The sequence below is a fragment of the Trichechus manatus genome, unplaced genomic scaffold (assembly GCF_000243295.1).
Source record: "Trichechus manatus latirostris isolate Lorelei unplaced genomic scaffold, TriManLat1.0 scaffold00030, whole genome shotgun sequence".
Taxonomy (NCBI): Eukaryota; Metazoa; Chordata; class Mammalia; order Sirenia; family Trichechidae; genus Trichechus; species Trichechus manatus.
In genome coordinates this window covers 22,198,372-22,217,315 of record NW_004443966.1, presented here as the reverse complement: position 1 = coordinate 22,217,315, position 18,944 = coordinate 22,198,372, and the positions used below count along the sequence as shown (strand labels likewise).

Genomic DNA, 18,944 nt, shown 5'->3' with positions numbered 1-18,944 from the left:
GAAATCTGATTTAGTACTATTATTTCTTCTTAAACCGACTTCCTATCTACTCATTCATTCATTCATCCAACAAATACTTACTGAGTATCTACAATATGTCAAGAATTACTCTAAGCATTAAGGATATAGTACATAACAAGACTGACAAAGTTACTACTCTCAGATGAGAGTTTACAGTGGGTGAGATAAATAATAAATAAATGAGATACTATCTGAAAAAAACATGCTATGAAGAAACAAGAGCAATTACTGTAGACAGAATGGATTTTGAGGGGTTGGGGGAGTTACAAACAGAATAATGAAGGGAGGTCGCTGACAAGTAAGCCTTACAAAGTGAAGGAGCCAGTCCTAGGAAAATCTGGCGAAGCTCAGGCTGGGCAGAGGAAACATCAAGTGCAAACATACTGAGGCATATGCAAAGCACAGAAGAGCAGCCATGGAGAAATGCGTATAGAATTATGCTTATTATACACACCTGCTACTCTATTAAAAATGCTTTCCTGAAAATCCATGGTTGACCTGTTAGTGCTGAACACAATGGCTCTTTATCTGTATGCATTCTCCTTGACCCTTCTGCTTTTATATTTTACAGCTATCATTTCCTTTTTCAAGTCCTCTTCTCTTTTGATTTCCATTTAATAATAGTTATCTACTATCACTGTTGCAATTTTAATATTATAATAATAAATGCTATATATATAACTCTAGCTTTCAGTCTAAATTTCAAACTCTTCAAGCTCTTCACTAGAAAGTTCAAGCTTCATATCATCTTCTCTGTCTTTAAAACCAAACTCATTCTTCCCATTCTATGTTCACCTTCACTGTTTATCTGTCAATGGTAACTTGGCCTGAAATTTCCAAAAAAGTTTTTTTTCATTTTTTTTCAAATAATTGATACATCAGAAAATATTAATATGACATTAAAATGCTTCTTGATTACTTTCTTTCCTCTTAATTTCTTCTAAATTATACTCTAATGTAAGCCATTATCATTTCATGCCTGGATTAGTAAATATCTCCTATTCACCCATATTCCGAACATTCTAATCTTACCAGCATAACACAGGTGACAAACTTTCCCAAATCACCAATTTTCTGATGTCATTCCTGGGTTATGTATAATGGTTCCTTCTCAGGGTCATAATTTGACCCCACCCTACTTTTTCAACTTTATATTCTTTAACATTATCATCTTAATTTTATAAGTTTGGATTTGCTCTGAAACATTTACTTTTATTTTGAGGTTTTTTTTTTTTTTTTTTTTGGCGGTGGGGGTGTGGTGATGTTTTCAACACTTGATACATTTCCACCAGGGGGCAGTAGAGCTTGATATATAACCAACACAGACTCATGGACAAGGCAAGGTTAGAAAGAAAGAATTTCTTTTAGAAAAATAAGTTTCAATGAAAATGGATAAGTAGACACTGAACAGGCTTAAAAATGGACACACTATCGACTAGCTCCTCTGTGGTATCTCTTGGAGAGCTCAAACCCACTCACTGTAGCCTCGGCCATACTCTATCTGTGCCCCCTATTTCAATAAAGGACATCAGTATATAGCTGGATGCCCCAGAACCACCATCAGTATTGGTTTGTCTCCCTCTCTCACATAGAACACCAACAAAATTTATCTCACATTTGTTTCTCCAATCCATCCCCTTCTCCACATGCCTATGCCAAACATTTTGCCATTTAATTTTGATCCTTATTGAAACACTGTCTAATTATTTCACATGAGGACTTTTTTTTTAAACTAATAAATGTGGTCTTTAGAAAGTCACTGTCCTTTGTGAGACTATGTTGTACCCACCGGTCAGATGAGAGAGTAGAACTAGCTAAACTCTTGAAAGTCTTTTCTAGCTCTAAGGTTCCACGATTCTAAATTCCTATAAACAGCTGGTATCAAATTGTTGAGTACATTAGAATTACCTGAGAGCTTGTTAAAATGTAGATTCCTCACCTAAAACCACGTGAATCAGAATCAATAGGCTGAAGCTCAGCAATATACGTCTAAAACAAAGACCCAGATGATTCTGGTGCCCGTGGTCTAAGGACTTCAGTTTGAACATCACTGTCCTGCTTCATGATTTAATTTGTATCAATAAGGCAACATATTAACCGTTATTAATTATTAAGTTCTTTCTTATGCAGTAGGCCATCAGTTCATAAGAGTGTGATCTGGAGTACCCTGGGGGTCTGAGAGTTTTTCAGGAGGTCCACAAGTCAAAACTTCTTCACTGTCCTTCTCTTACAAGCAAACAATAGAGTTGAGGCTACATGACATGTGATATCACAACAGACTGAATACAGAAGCAGGTGCAAGAATCCAGCTCTCTTTATTAAACCAGACATTAAAGAAATTTGCAAAAATGTAAAATGTCAGTCTTTTCACTGATTTTTCTGTTCTGAAAAATAGTTATTTTTCATAAAAAATGTTATTCATGTGAACAAGTAATGGTTTCATTGTTATTTTAAAATGATTTAATGAATTTTTTTTAAAATTCTCTGTTTTAATTTCTAATATGATAAATATTGGCAGATACATTCTAGATAAACAAAAGCTCTTGGGGATCTTTAATAATTTTTTAATGTAAAAGGGATCCTACTACCAAAAAAGTTTGAGAACTGCTTTAATAGATTAAAAAAAACTCAAACCCAGTGCCGCTGAGTGGATTCCAACTCATAGCAACCCTACAGTACAGAGCAGAACTGCCCCATAGGGTTTCCAAGGAGTGGCTGGTAGATTCGAACTACTGACCTTTTGGTTAGCAGCTGAGTTCTTAACCACTGTGCCACCAGGGCTCCTTTCTTTTTAGTTGAATTGGATGTGATGAGTGGGAGAGGTCAGTCAAGAGTGACTTCAAGTTTTTTGGCCTAAGGAGTTGCTATTTACTGAGAAAGAGAAGACTATAGTAGGAGGTTTTGGTTAGGGAGAGGGGAGAACAGGCGTTTGTTTTGGACAAATTAAGTCTGACTCAAACTGGAATATAAAATTGGTAGCCACTTGCAGGTAGAGGGTATTTAAAGTCATAGGACTGGGTGAGCTCATTCCAGTGTCAGGAGATCAGCAAAATCTTAGCATGAACTAGAAATAAAAGTCAGTACATCTTGCAGTATACTGTGAAACTATCCTTTGATAGAAATTTGGAGGGACCTCAAAAACTAAAATAAAAAAAGCCTTTTAGTCTTTGTTTGAATGAGCACTCTGAAGTCACCCTGTCTGGACACCCTATGTGATCACAATATGAACGTGGTGAGAAATAACTGCAACATTTACCATTATTATGGTCCTATACTTTCTATAATCCCATTGGTCAAGCTTCTCTATTTATCGAGACTTTAGGAATAACAGGATAACAACATTTTCAGACTACCTTCCCTCCAATAGCAGAGGATTATCTACTAAGGAGGAACTACAGTTGTCTCCTCCAACAAGACTCATCAGTCATCAGATGATGCTCAAAGCCTGTGAGGTAATGATGTACTACACAGCTGTCTGCTCTTCAGATGTCACTTTGGAGGCTGATGATAAACTACAGGTCTGACAACTCACTTTCCATTTCAAGATATTTCTCGAACTTTCTCTTGTTGTGACAGGCAACCAAATTGATTAAACTTAGTCATGGGATTTGACACTACAGCCAGCAGACTTCTATTTGTTGATTGCTATTGATTTTCTTTGATACTTCATTTAAAAATCAATAGTTGGAAAGAAAAATAGGCTTAGTTTACACATACTTAAACATACTATTGTATGCTGGAGGATACATAAGTTTGGCAGGGCCTTGGCATCCAATTATAAGAAGAGCTCTTAATAGGTGAAAGCAAGGGCTTTAGATCGATATGCAGTTTTCTTTCTCAATCAAAGAAAGTGGCTATATATTAGGCTCATCAGTGCTATTTTCAAGGTTTTCTTGAAGCAAACAACTTTAAACTTTTTTCTGGTCACCTTTGGATTTACAATAAGGAAGGATACATCAGTAAAGTTTTTCTTTTGTTCTGTTGTTTGTAAGGATAGTTAAGGTACCTGGAGTTCATCCGTGCTTTTATCTTTTTGGCCTTTTTTTTATTTTTTTGCCGTTCTTCTGCATCTTTCACAGGCTCTGGTGGAGTTGCACTTTCAACCACAATGTCAACAATATACTTCTTCAAGGAAAGATGTTCCTGCAAGATAAATAAATGAAATAATAATGATGATGATAAAAATGATACAGGATTGCTATATACTATAAACCAAAACACACTACCGTCGAGTTGGTTCCAACTCATTGCGACCCTATAGGACAGAGTACAATTGCCCCGTAGCGTTCCCAAGGCTGCAAATCTTTACAGGAAGTAGACAGCCACATCTTTCTCCTGTGGAGCGGCTGGTGGGTGCAAACCGCCAAACTTTCAGTTAGCAGCCGAGTGTTTAATCATTGTACCACCAGGGCTCCTGGTATTACACTATAATGAGTATAAAAGACTATATATAGCTGAAACTAATCTCCATGAAATACTGGTTTCCACAACTGCTTTGGAACGTTGAAGAAACTGTTTTACTTGAGATTTTCACTGACCTGCCAAGCTTTCACCGCTCATCAATTGTACTAAGTGCTGAGGACACAAGGACATAATCCCTGTCCCTGGGAATGAAACAGTGTAGTAGGAGAGGTAAAATACATACAAAAATTGTAATACCACACTGTAAGTGCCAACTAGAAAGTTAGAGATAAAATGCTATAGGAGCTCAAAACAGGAAGCAAGATTACTGTTCACTGGGGGTGAGGAGAGAAGACTTCAAGAAGGATGCACCATGTCATGCCTGCTATCCCTTGAAGGATGGACAAAATCTGAACATGTGGATACTGGGGGCGGGGGTGGGTGTGGGTGTGTGTGTGTGTGTGTGTGTGTGTGTGTGGGTGTGTGTGTGTGTTTGGAAAGGTGGGCAGAAAGGAAAACAAAGAAGGGCATTCCAGAGAACACAGGCAGAGGTAAGAAACTGAATGTGGCTAGTGGCACAGAGGTTTGGTTTAGCTGGAGCACACCGACTTTGGCCCTACTTCCCTCCTGATCCACCTTAGATTTTATGGCCCATCATTATAATCACTCCCTTGCATATACCCAGCTCCCCTGCCCCTCTCTTTTTCTTTCATCCCTGCATGGCAAATTTCAACCCTAAATTACTCTCTCTACCTACTCTGTACCTATCTATACCTGTGCCTATATCTAGCTATAGGTAATTACAACCATGACAACTACTCTCACTTTAAATTTATGACATGCACCTCAAGTGGACTCTAGTATTGCCAGGCAATCAAGCTACCTCACACGCTAGTTAATCCACACACTCACCTACCTAGAGAATTACTTCATACTTTCTCCTCAAATTAACACTCCTCATTGCCCCCTCAGTTCATGACCATGCTTATTTCCCTGAGGAAAGCAACATCTTTCAGAAGAAAACTTTCACACTTTCCTATGTCCAAATTTACCAAGTGTGCCCATATACTCTGTCTTCCTTCCTGCTATAATGTGTGAACACTCATGTTCCTACCTAGGGCCAACTCCTCCAATTGTAAACTGGATCCTCTTCCATTCATATACTTATTTCTCCTCTTCTGCATCATCAATTTTCTTCCTTTCTACTTAAATCATTTAAATACTCTTTACTTAAATCATCTCAAAATAATTCTCCTTTGACCTTATTTCTCCCTCCAACTACCTATTTATGCCAAAATTTGTTGAAAGACAGTGTAGCCTCTCTATCTGTACTTCCTTAACTTTCATGATCTCTTGAACCCATTTTAGTTCAGCTTTTGCTCTTAAAACTTTAATGAATTGTTCTTGTCAAGGTCACCAACATCAATGGTCAACTTTCAGTCCTTATCTGATTCTCACAGCCTTGGCTCTGTGCATCACTTCCTCCTCCCTGAGACTCATTCTTCACTAGGCTTCCAGACATTACTTTGTCCTCCTAACTCACTGGCTACTCCTTCTAAGTTTTCTTTACTGGATCCTCTTCCTCTTTCTGATCTCTAAATGTTGGACAGTCCCCAGGCTATCCTTAGATATTTCCTCTTACTTATCCAAACTCACTCATCAAGTGCAGTGACTCGAAATATTATTTACACACAGGCAACTCTCAAATTTTTCTCTCTAGTCCTGACCTCTCCTTTGAACTCCATGTATCAAACTGTCTCCCGAATATTTCCAGTTCGGTGTTCAATAAGCATTTCCAAAGCAACATGTCCACAACAAAATTCTTATGCTCCTCGTACATGTAAACTTGCTCTTCCCAGAGTGTTTCCCATTTCAGTAAATGGTACCATCATTTGCACAACTGCTCACATCCAATATATCAGCAAATCCTATCAGTCTTACTTTCAAAATATATCCCAAAATTCACCCCAACCTACATATATTTGCGTGGTTTCAGATAAAAGGAATGCTCTATTTTGAATAGCACACCCTCTATTATTTGCTAAAGGAACCCTGGTGGTGCAGTGGTTAAGCACTCAGCTGCTATCTAAAAGGTGAGCGGTTCAAACCCACCAGTCACTTCGTGGGAGAAAGATGTGGCAGTCTACTTCTGTAAAGATTTACAGCCTTGCGAATCCTACAGGGGTAGGTCTACTGTGTCCTATAGGGTCACTGTGAGTCAAAACTGACTGGACAGCAACAGGTGTTGTTTGCCATCTCCTTATTCTGTTAATTTTTCTTCGTGGGACTTACCATTGCCTGACTTCATATATTCATTTGCCATTTCCTGCAATAGAATGTAAGTTTGAAAAGGACAATGACAAAGTCATTTCTGCTTAATGTTTTTGTTTTGTTTGTTTACATTTTTGTTTACTGATGTTTGTGTATGGCAATAAGTATTGGTTAAATGAATGAATGAAGAGTACTGTCAATAATAGCTAATGAAAGTATTTATGAGGGCTTATTATACTACATACATTAAGTTAACTACCTTATATATATTCACTTGCTTAGTCCTCAGAACTAAGAACATACTTAGAATGTTTTATTTTACATATGAGAAAACTGAGACACAGTCACATACATTGCTCAAAGTTATAAGGTCAAAACCATGACTGGTGACTTCACAGCTAGCAAAGTGACAAAGCCCAAATTTTAACCCATACAGTTTGGTTACTGAATCCACACTCTTGATTACTATCATAGAGATACGCCTGTAACATGGATTTGGGCCAGAGAATTGTGTTTTCAAATCACAAACCTACAAAACAATAAACAAATGAAAGCAAAAAAAACCCACAAAGAAAGAAAACATCCTCTGGCAAGAAAAAACAATTACTGTATTAGTTTAAGGCCTATTACACATATTGCCCACTTAGCGACTATCTTGTTATCTAACATTTCACATTTATGATAATATTTAAAAGTCTACTATCCAACTATTTTGCACACTAACAATGTACATCTGGCAGTAACGAATGCCAAGGTGCGAGGCAAGAGTAACACTGGCTGTGATGGTTAAGGTTATGTGTCAACTTGTCTGGGCCATGATTCTCAGTGGTTTGGCAGTTATGCAATGATGTAATCTAGCAGTTACATAACGATGTAGTTGTCTTCCATTCTGTGATCTGATATGGTCATCCTCCATTTTCATACAATGCCAATTTTCACGTAACAACCTGGTGTTTGGAACCTAACCATGTCAATATGTGAGGAGTGGGTGTATACAGGATATCTCTACACTTTGGCAAAGGAGCCCTGGCGGCACAATGGGTTAAGTGTGCAGTTCCTAACTGAAAGGTTGGCAGTTCAAACCCACCCAGTGGCTCTGTGGGAGAAAAGACCTGACAATCTCCTCCCATAAAGATTACAGCCTAGAAAACTCAATGAATGGGTCAGTTCTATTCTGTCACATGGGGTCACTATGAGTTGAAATCAACTTGACAGCATCTAACAACAACATACTTTGACACTAATCAAAAGCACTGTTTTAAGTGTTAAGTATATACATATACACACAAATGCAACTTGAAAAAAATAATAACCCAGGTCTCAAATCAAATGAAAGCAATAATATAAATAAAGATTACACTCTCCCCAAATCTCTTCAGGTACAAAGCAAGACATATGTAAAATCATCATCCTCATTACCATTTTTCGAAAACTTATTATCTGATTAGCAAAGTACTAGATAAATTGCATACATTATTTCTTATAATATTCACAACCACATGGAACAGGTGGCAGTATGTTTACATTTTACAGATGTTTAACAAAGGTTCAAAGAGGTTTAGTATTATGCCTAATGTTACAAAGCCCAAGGTCAAAACCACAACTGGATGACTTCACAAGACCAAGCTTGTTCACTACTCCACATTCCCTCCTCTTGTACTACTCATGTAGGCAGAGCCTCTGTTATGTAATTTCTATCACTGCACTAAGGAAAAGGAACTTTCTAAGGTGCCATCTTCAATTTTGTGAAAGGACCAACTATACTATTTTCAGTTGTTTAAAAATGTCTCTTGTAATTTTATCAAACTGAATCCGTTAAGGATACTTATACACAACTGCCTGACATGAGCCATGGTCTTACCAGTTGCCCCATATGCATGCATGAAGACAGAAGAACTGATGCATTCAAACTGTGTTGTTAGTGAAGAAGATTAAATATACTGTGGATTGTTAGAAGAATGAACGAATCTGTCTTAGAAGAAATACAACCAGAATGCCCCTTAGATGCAAGGATGGTGAGATTTTGGCTTGTTTACTTTGGACACGTCATCAGGAAAGACCAATGGCTAGAAAAGGATATCATGTTTGGTAAAGTAGAAAGTCAGTGAAAACAAGGAAATCCTTAAGGAGATGGCTTGACATAACAGCCAAAACGATGGACTCAAACATACATCATAAAGATGGCACAGGACCAGGTAACATTTGTTTTTTATACATAAGGTTGCCATGAGTTAGTGCTGACTCTATAGCAACTAACAACATACAAAACCGCAGGCACTATACAGAAAAATCTGGACTCTATTCAGAACTATCAAGAATCGTATCTTCTAAAAAGACAATGCATTTACATAGACACACACACACACACACACACATCATGCACTCACACTAATGTTAACATTTTAAAAATTTCAAAACTAAAAACAAAAGAGAATATATTTGTTTTGGTCTGACCTGAGAGTACTTTTTTTTCTTAATGCAAAATCAATATATGTTAACTACCGGAAACATAAACAAAATTAAGAAAACAAAATCAGCTCTAGTTCTAACATTTAGAAAAAACAATTAATATTTTGGAGTATATTCTCCTAGACATTTATCTTTGGATATATATTTTTATTAAAATGGGATCTACAGTGTATAACACTGTATTTCATACTCTGTTTTTTAAATTAATTTTATAAATATAGATTCATACCATTAAATAATATTTTACAACAGAATCCAGTAGTTGTAAGGTATTCCATTTCATGAATATACCTAATTTTACTAATGCCTTGTTAAGACATTTGAGAAATGTCTACATTTTCAAGAAAATAAATAACAATCTAACAAATATTTCTATAGTTCAAAAACACAGTCAATTATGCCCTTACGATTAAATCATAAAAATGAAATACCTAGGTCACAGATTACAAATATTTTTAAGGCTTCTGACAAGTACTTCCAAATTGAACAACCAAATAGGAATTAACTTATGTCCCCACAAGTGGTTTGCCAGCATCCATTGCTGCTTCTTTCTGTTTTTAAATCTGTCAATTTGTTATCTGAAAAACTGGTATTCTCTGCTTGACCATTTGCTTGTATTTTGTCTTCTGTGACTTAGAATATGTGTTTTATTCACCTTTCTATAAACAGATTTCAATTTTTTATTTATTTGCTCCTTGTGGTTTGCATTATATTTTTGCTTTTTGTAAGAGACAAAGAACCTTTTGATGATTAAAAAAAAAGATGCACTGTTAGGTGTGATACAGGATAATTAATAGACATATCTCCATTAAAACTGTGAAGGCTTTTGTGGGGTTTACTATTAACTTTACCCAAAGAATTTGGTTTTTGTCCTTTGTTCCTGAAAGATAACCTCTAAAACTTTGGAATTTCACCAGAGACTGAAGTGTTTTTTTATTTATAAGGGCTCCAGACCACACCTACCTGACCAGTTATGCTAATGAGGTGACTCAGGTGGGGACTAGCCCATTTCCTAATTGTCCCACTAGTTTCACAACCCAGTCTACTTGATATTTATTAAAACTTTAAAAAAAAAGTTTAACAGAATAATTTTACTTTTGCAAAATTACCATAAGGAATTAGAGAAGTATGAAGAGATTACTCTATAGAAATATTTGCAGCAGTGTGATTTACAACGGTAAATATCAGCAGTAGGGAATTGATTGCATGAATTATAGCACACACATTAAGACAAATGCTACACATATATGGATAATTTTTAATAATATCAATGATATTAAAATGTCATTGTGTAATGTTGAATAAAGTCAGGATTCAAATCTAGGCAAATGCAATTTACATATAAATAAGTGTGTCCCAAAAAAACCAGTGTCGTCGAGTCAATTCCAACTCACAGCGACCCTAGAGGACAGAGTAGAACTGCCCCATAGGGTTCCCAAGGCAGTAATCTTTACAGAAGCAGACTGCCACATCTTCTCCCGTGGAGCGGCTGGTGGGTTTGAACCTCTGACCTTTAGGTTAGCAGCTGAGCACTTAACCATTGCAACACCAGGGCTCCTTAAATAAGTGTAAAGATTTATACAGTCATATATAAAGAGCAGAAAATGGGCCAAAATGTTAATAGTGGGTATTACTTTATTTTTCTGTTTTTGAAATTTTCTACAATTATTATATTGTTTCTACAATTTTAATTATTATAAAATTAATGCTCTAAAGAAATGCAAGGAATTGAGGATTCTCATATTACCTTAGAAAACAAGCTCTTTAAAGGAAATGGATCAATCCGCATAAGGTTACAGTTGCTGTAGGATGATTTGTTGCATAGAAGAATGAGCGTCACTGTGTAAAAATATATTCATCCTTTTTGTAACTACTCACAATTCTAATTATTACGCCCCGGCATAAGTAAAAGCAATATAAACTCTTTGAGACACAGTATCTATGATTTACTTACTTGTTTTCAAAATGTAAATCAATCAAGACTGGAAATCTTCCTCAAAGATCCCTGGACCCCCTTTCCTCTCTAATATAATTTAAAAAATACAATTCCTAGTCTCACTGAATCCAATGCAAGTCTTAATCTCCTTTACTGAGTCAGAAACCAGTTTTAGTTTGCTATTCTGTTTGACACTGTTGATTCTAAATAAGCATTTACAGGAAACTGTTTTTCCTTTAGGCCTGGAAAAGCAGGATGATGCAGTAGGAATAACACTGAACTGTGAGTCAAGAGACCTATACCAGAATAAATTTTGCAACTCATGACTGAGAGACTTCTCCAGGCCTCAGTTTCCTCGTTAGTAAAATAAAGGGATTATACAATGAATTCTAAAGTCCCTCCCCTTTTCTAACATACTAAAAATCAACGTAGCAAGTTCAAATGCTAATTGTTGTTGTTGTTGTTAGTTACTGTCGAATCTGCTCTGACTCATGGCGATCATATGTACAACAGAGAGAAACACTGCCCAGTCTTGTGCCATCTTCATAATCGTTGTATGTGTGAGTTCACTGGTGTGTCTACTGTGTTAATCCATCTCACTAAGGGTTTCCCTAGTTTTACGATGGTTAAGTCCATATACACACAAACATTTTAAGTCTAGCCACAACTGTGAATTCTTATTTAAACAACATTGCTACACTATGGAATACGAATAACGTATATAAGGAAACTACACCTACGCAGACATGATCTCATCAAAGTTTATACCCTTCCTATTCTTTTAATTACTTTTTATGGCACACTAGACCAAAGCTTTGGCCTTTCTAACATAATTTACTATATTAAATGAAATAATTCATACTGAGGTTTATGACCTTGATATTGTATCGGACTCCTCCTGAAGGTTCTCATATTTCCTTATTTTTCAAGAGAGACATGAAAAAAATTAAACATAGACAGGTTCATGATCTTTGGGAAAGAATGTAGAAGTTCTATAAAGATATAGCAGAAAAATATAAATGATACAATGTAGGACTTAATTAAACTGCTGTTTTAGAGATCTCCCAAGAATTGCTCAGGAAAACACATTTCATATCATGTAGTACATCGATGGAAATAATCTGCTTCCCCTTATTTAAAAATATTATAATACAGAACTGAGAATTTCCAAGGAAATTACTCTTCCTTATCAATTAGGTTTAAATGTCTCCTTTGGAAAAAGTTTATTTGAAAATGAAAGTGTTTTTTTTTTCTTAATAGGAATACAATGTCATGCTTAAGAGGCTTATTTCTCTGTAGCAAAAATGTATTCTCAAGAGCAGGGTGGATGCCAAGTTACTAATCTAAACAGATGAGAAATTAACACAAGGATTTTCACACTTTGTTTACAAAAATTTCTTTTTTCCTCAATCTCCTCCCATACTTTCTCCACTTTGGAACCTAAAATCCAATGATATTAGTCTATTTAAGAATCAAATATTGTTTTTCTTAAATTCTTAAAATATTATCTATTCCAGTCTTTCAAACATGCCTGGTAATAAAAAGAATATAATAACTACATAAGATAGAGTATAACACATAAGATAAATAGGAAGTATTTATAATACTCCTGCACTGCCTTCTACAAAAACTGGGAAAAGGTGAAAGGCTGAGGGGAAGACAGCTTGTAACTTGTATTGTTTCTCTGGATGACAACAACAGTTAAAAAGTGAGAGGTGAGGAAGAAGTCGAACGGCAGGAAAGAGTTAGAGCTAGGTATCCGGGAAGGAAAGCAGCAGAAACTGAAAACAAAAACAGGGAGAAGCAGATGAAAGAAGGAAAGGAACATGTAACAACAATGGCATGGCATTTTTAGACAACGCTTTGCCATATAGTTTGAATACCACACTCACAGACATATTATATTGAAGACAGTAAATTACAGCTTTAGCTCAATTCACTAACATTTAACTCAACACCTACTATGTGCCAAGGGCTTATGGTAACTGCTTAAGTTAAAGAGGTACAATTCTCTGGGTGTCAGAGTAAGACCAAGAGAATCTGGTCAATGTGTAGGTAGAAAATTATTATTTTGATCAATATTACTCCTCCATAAAACTGTCCCAGCAGACAGATTATCTTCCAGAAAGAGTTCATAGCAAAGTTGATGTGTAAATTACTGACTTCTTGGATGCCATTAGCCATATCAAAGAAAGTATCTATAGATATTATCCAAATGCTATTTCAAAATGAAAATATCACATAAAAAAATCAGTTTAATTCATATTATAATGAGTATGTTTAGAAATTCAAAGAAAATGAAATTTATCAAAGAGCATAAAATGAAGAGGTAAGCTCATATGACATTATTTACCTTTGTTTCCCTGGTACCTAACTTAATACATAGTGCACCAGTAGGTACTCAAGAAATATTTGAAACAATAAAATAACAAGTTTGAGGGTGCCGTTATATTTCAATAAAATTTAAAATTTTGTTAAACCGTAAGCTTAAGAAAATCTGAAATGCAAAGTCGTTTACAAAAATAATGCCGTTGGTGGCGGCATCATTTAAAAAAATTAAATATACATGGCAATGACTACTAATAGGACATTTTAATTATACAAAAGTTTCAACTCTGCCAAGATCCCTTCTTACAGGTGTGGGATAGGCTTATGTTTTTATCAATTACAATCTGTGTATTATATATTTTAAGTGACAGATGAGAAAAATGTAGATAATGAAATACTGTGAAAGAGACACCATGCAAAAGAGAAAAGGGTATCTTCTGATAAAGATAACAGTCTACCATCTGTCCCTCTGCCACTCAGTGACAATTACAAATACTCCATCCGTTTTCTGGTAGGTGGAGATGATGAATGAGGTAAAGTCTTCTTTTGTAGATTCTGATGTTCCTTTCTGATCTAATCTGAGGTTTAACAGATGACTCAAAGAGAAGCCCAGAGTTCAACAAGCTTATTAATTTATCATGCTGTGAAGACTGAGAAAGGCTTGAGCGCAATACTGCAACAGAAATTGGTTCAGTTATGTTGAACCAAGCCTTGTAACAAGGGTATTTTCTCAGAATTCTCAGATTTCAAATACAGCAACTTGTATTACTAAGAATCTTCATTCTTAAAAATCATTTCAATAATGTTACAGTAATAATACTACCACCATATGTCACAAGTAACATTAACCTTTTAATCCAAGATCAAAGGGAAGATAATGCTCAGAGGCAGATCCAGAACACATTAGTTGTGAGTGGCTTTGATGGCCCTAGGTGACAAGGGCTCAAGGAAGTCAGCAGCTTCATGTCATACTCAACAGCACTAGAACAACATTTTCCTTAAATTTATTAACTTTTAAATATTTAAGAAAACTATACATGTGAAAATTTATTATGCTAAAAGTCCCATATACACTAAGGTGTTGTGGTATCATGCTAATATATTTAAGATTTCTTTTGGTACTTTGAAAAGAATGACCTTGAGTCCACTGACTCTACTATTTTACTCCTACGTAGCTACCTCCTATCCAATTCCCTCACTCTTCAGAGTTAGAGCCTATGTGACATCTTTTCAGTTATACTCATCAATACTCTAAACTTCATAGAGTCTCTTGTCTGTTCTCACACCTTCTTGAAAAAATTCCACATCTGCACCAGGTAGGTAAGTGCTGTGAGAAAAACTGCAAATGAGGCCAGTGCCGTTATAAATTCATGGTTACCATCATCACATGGGCCCTCAACTCTGCCCAGCCAGCTGACAATGGTTTTTAGTTGGTTCGCTCTCACACTTTACACAATATATTTCAAATCATAACCATTCTTCTTAAATATGTTTCCTAGTTTACTTGGAAAATGTATAAACCACTAAAAGAGTATGCCCTTAGATTCTTCTTCTCAAATACACCAACTAACAAACCTGCCACCTACGCCCTTTCTCTTCCCATTTCAGTGGAGAAAGAACCTCCCCATCCTTCCACCTGTACTCTGGATTCTATCTTCTACGGAACCTCATGCCATGAAAATTATCCTCTTTCCATCATTAATTATGAACAGTGAGACAAAAATAAGAATGACAAAAGATTTCTCACTGGAAACGATGCAAGTGACAAAACCTTGCATCTTCCTTAAAGTGCTGAAAGAAAAGAATTACCAACTTAAATTCTATACCCAGTAAAAATGTCTTTCAAAAATAAAGGCAAAATAAAGATTTTTAAAGATGCATAAAAGCTAAATAAAAAATTCATAACCAACAGACCCATACAACAAAAAATGTTAAAAGATATCCTTTAGGCAGAAGGAAAAAAAATTATTATATGTAAATCTGGATCTACAAAAGGGAATGAAGAACACCTGAAACTGAAACCATATGGGTAAATATACAAAATTTTATATTATTATTTATACCTCTTTAAAAGATAACTGACTGTTTAAACAAAATGTATGGTGGAGTTCACAGCATATGTACAAGCAAAATGCACAACAACAATAGCATAAAGGCTGGGAGGGGTAAATGAAAGTATACTACTCTAAGATTCTTATACTGTGAATGAAATAGTATAATATCACTTGAAAGTAGACTGTAATAAGTTAAGGATGTATATGATAAACCCTAACGAACCATAAAAATAATAAATCACAAGAGTTACAGCTAATCAGATAACCAAGGTGAAAAAAAAAATCATAAAAAATAGTCCATCCAAAAGAAGGCAGAAAGAAGGAAAAATGAACAAAGAACAGATGCAACAAATAGAAAACAAATTTAATCATATCAATATCACATTAAATGTAGATGGTTTAACTATTCCAATTAAAAGGCCAAAAACGGTCAGAATGGATTAAAAAAAAAAGCAAGATCTGATTATAATCAGACCACAAGAAACATTTTAAATATAAAGACATAAACAGGTTAAAAGTAAGAGGATGGAAACATATGTACCATTCTAATATTAGAGAAAAGAAAGCTGGGGTGGCTATATTAATATCAAACAAAGTAGATTTCAGAGCAAAGAATATTATCAGGGATAGAGAATGTCATTTCATAATGATAAATTTGACAATGTTAAAATTAAGAATTTTTAATCATAAAAGGAATCTGAAAAGATATATCAGGCAGACACTAACCAAAACTGGATTTATAATATTAATACCCGACAAAAATAAGATTGAAGGAGAGGGTCATTAAATGACAAAGAGGATATTAACATATTATTAAAAAGTAAAATTTACAAATAAAAGAGATGAAAATATTTATAAACATAATTATAAAACTTTGGAATATATATAAAGCAAAAATTGATTTTAAAAATATAAGAAGACATGAATACATAAACAACAGCATATTAGCAGTATTTCCATTTTTGAGAAAAGGATATTAAGCATCATAGTATACAGACATACCTCATTTTATTGCACTTCTCTTTATTGCACTTTGCAGCTATGGCATTCTTTTACAAATTGAAGGTCTGTGGCAACGCTGTGTCAACCAAGTCTATCGGCACCATTTTTCCAACAGCATGTGCTCACTTTGTGTCTCTGTGTCACATTTTGGTAATTCTTGTAATATTTCAAACTTTTTCATTATTATTATATCTGTTATGGTTATCTGTGATCAGCTATCTTTATGTTACTATTATAATTGTTTTGGGGCGCTATGAACTGTGCCCATGTAAGACAGCAAACTTAATCGATAAATGTTATGTGTTCTGACTGCTCCACCAACTGGCCATTTCCCTGTCTGTCTCCATCTCCTCCAGCCTCCCTATTCCCTGAGACACAACAATATTAAAATTTGGGCAATGAACAACCCTACAATGGCCTCCAAGTGTTCAAGTGAAAGGAAGAGTCGCATGTCTCTCACTTTAAATCAAAAGCTACAAATGCTTAAGGTTAGTAAGGAAGGCATGTTGAAAGTCAAGAGAGGCCATAAGCTAGGCCTCTTGCGCCAACAGTTAGCCAAGTTGTGAATGCAAAGGAAAAGTTCTTGAATGAAATTAAAAGTGCTACTCCAGTGAACAAAGGAATGATAAGAAAGCGAAACAGCCTTACTGCTGATATGGAGAAACTTTTAATAATCTGGATAGAATATCAATCCCGGCACAACATTTCTTTAAACCAAAGCCTAATCCAGAGCAAGGCCCTAATCTCTTCAATTCTATGAAGGCTGACAGAGGTAAGGAAGTTGCAGAAGTAAAGTTTGAAGCTAGCAGAGGTTGGTTCATGAGATTTAAGGAAAGAAGCCGTACCCATAACATAAAAGTACAAGGTAAAGCAGAAAAAGCTGATGTAGAACTTGTAGCAAGTTATCCAGAAGATCTATCTAAGATAATTGATGAAGGTGGCTACACTAAACAACAGATTTTCAATGAAGATGAAACAGTCTTGTATTGGAAGAAGATGTCATCTAGGACTTTCATAGCTACAGAGGAGAAGTCAATGCCTGGCTTCAAAGATTCAAAGGATAGACTGACTCTCTTGTTAGGTGCTAATGTAGCTGATGACTTTAAGCTGAAGTCAATGCTTATTTACCATTCCGAAAATCCTAGGGCTCTTAAAAGTATGCTAGATCTACTCTGCCTGTGCTCTATAAAAGAAACAATAAACCCTGGATGACAGCACATCTGTTTACAATACGCTTTACTGAATATTTTAAACCCACTATTGAGACCTACTGCTTAGAAAAAAAAGATTCCTTTCAAAATATTACTGCTCACTGTCAATGTACCTGGTCACTAAAGAGCTCTGATGGAGATGTACAAGGAGATTAATGTTGTTTTCATGCCTGCTAAAACAACACCAATTTGCAGCCCATGGATCAAGGAGTAATTTTGACATTCAAATCTTACAATTTAAGAAATACATTTAGTAAGGTTATACCTTCCATAGATAGTGATTCCTCTGATGGATCTGGGCGAAGTTAAAATGAAAACCTTCTGAAAAGGATTCACCATTCTAGACGCCATTAAGAATATTCATGATTCAGAATGCAGGGCCAAGATGGCGAAGTAATCAGACACTTCCACTGGTCCCTCTTACAACAAAGACCCGAAAAAACAAGTGAATTGATTATATATGACAATCTTGGAGCTCTGAACATCAAAGGCAAACTTAAGAAACTGGATTAAGTGGCGGGGCTGGAGGGGAGAGATGGTTCGGAAGCAGCGAGGAGTTGCCAGACCTGACCCAGCGGGAGCTGGAGCCCTTCAGGCCAGATCAGCTCATTGTGCGCAGTGAGGCAAGCAGCTGCACTCGGGAGGCGTTTCCACATCGGGGGAGACCCAATGGCAGAGACACTACTTGGGCATCCAGAACCAGTGAGAAGCACCCCTCGATTGGCAAAAGATAAGTACTTGCATTTGGCCTACCACACAGATCAAAAACACCCCCTTTTGGGAAAAACCTCTCTCTCATTTACCTCCCCGCTCCTTGCTCTGGACTGGGTCTGGGATGACTTCAGGGATTGCCAAGTCCCCTGGACCAGAAGTAGGACATGTCACACACCCTGAAATTCTCCCGGCCTTGGAGAGGGAATAAATTAACAAAGAGGGGGAAAAATATAAACTGCCGACTCCCCTAAGCCAGTAACTAAGGGTAGCCACAGCTTCTTTGCCTAGGCAGAAGCATAAGGGGTCCGTGGACTTTCAGTGCCTTTCCCCGTGCAGAGACTTGTGTGGGCCCATTTCAACAGTGTAAGCCCTCATAACCACATTACAATAGGGTATATACCTGAAGTCTAACTTCAACTGTTTCAGCAGTGAAGTGGCAGGTTCGTGACATTTGACACTGCTCTACCCATTGTAGTAGTCCTTACACCCAACAGCACTGGATGTTCATAGTCCAGCTGCAAAACACAATCCACCTAC

At 36.1% G+C, this 18,944-nt stretch overlaps 1 protein-coding gene across 1 annotated transcript in view; it reads right to left on the bottom strand.

The window, feature by feature from the left end:
* SCAPER (S-phase cyclin A associated protein in the ER) overlaps positions 1 to 18,944 on the bottom strand; it is a 119,099-nt gene that overhangs the window by 34,839 nt on the left and 65,316 nt on the right. The window contains exon 14 of the mRNA XM_023729873.1: positions 4,028 to 4,164. Coding sequence (XP_023585641.1) covers positions 4,028 to 4,164 — 137 coding nt within the window. The remainder of the gene's footprint in view (positions 1 to 4,027; positions 4,165 to 18,944) is intronic.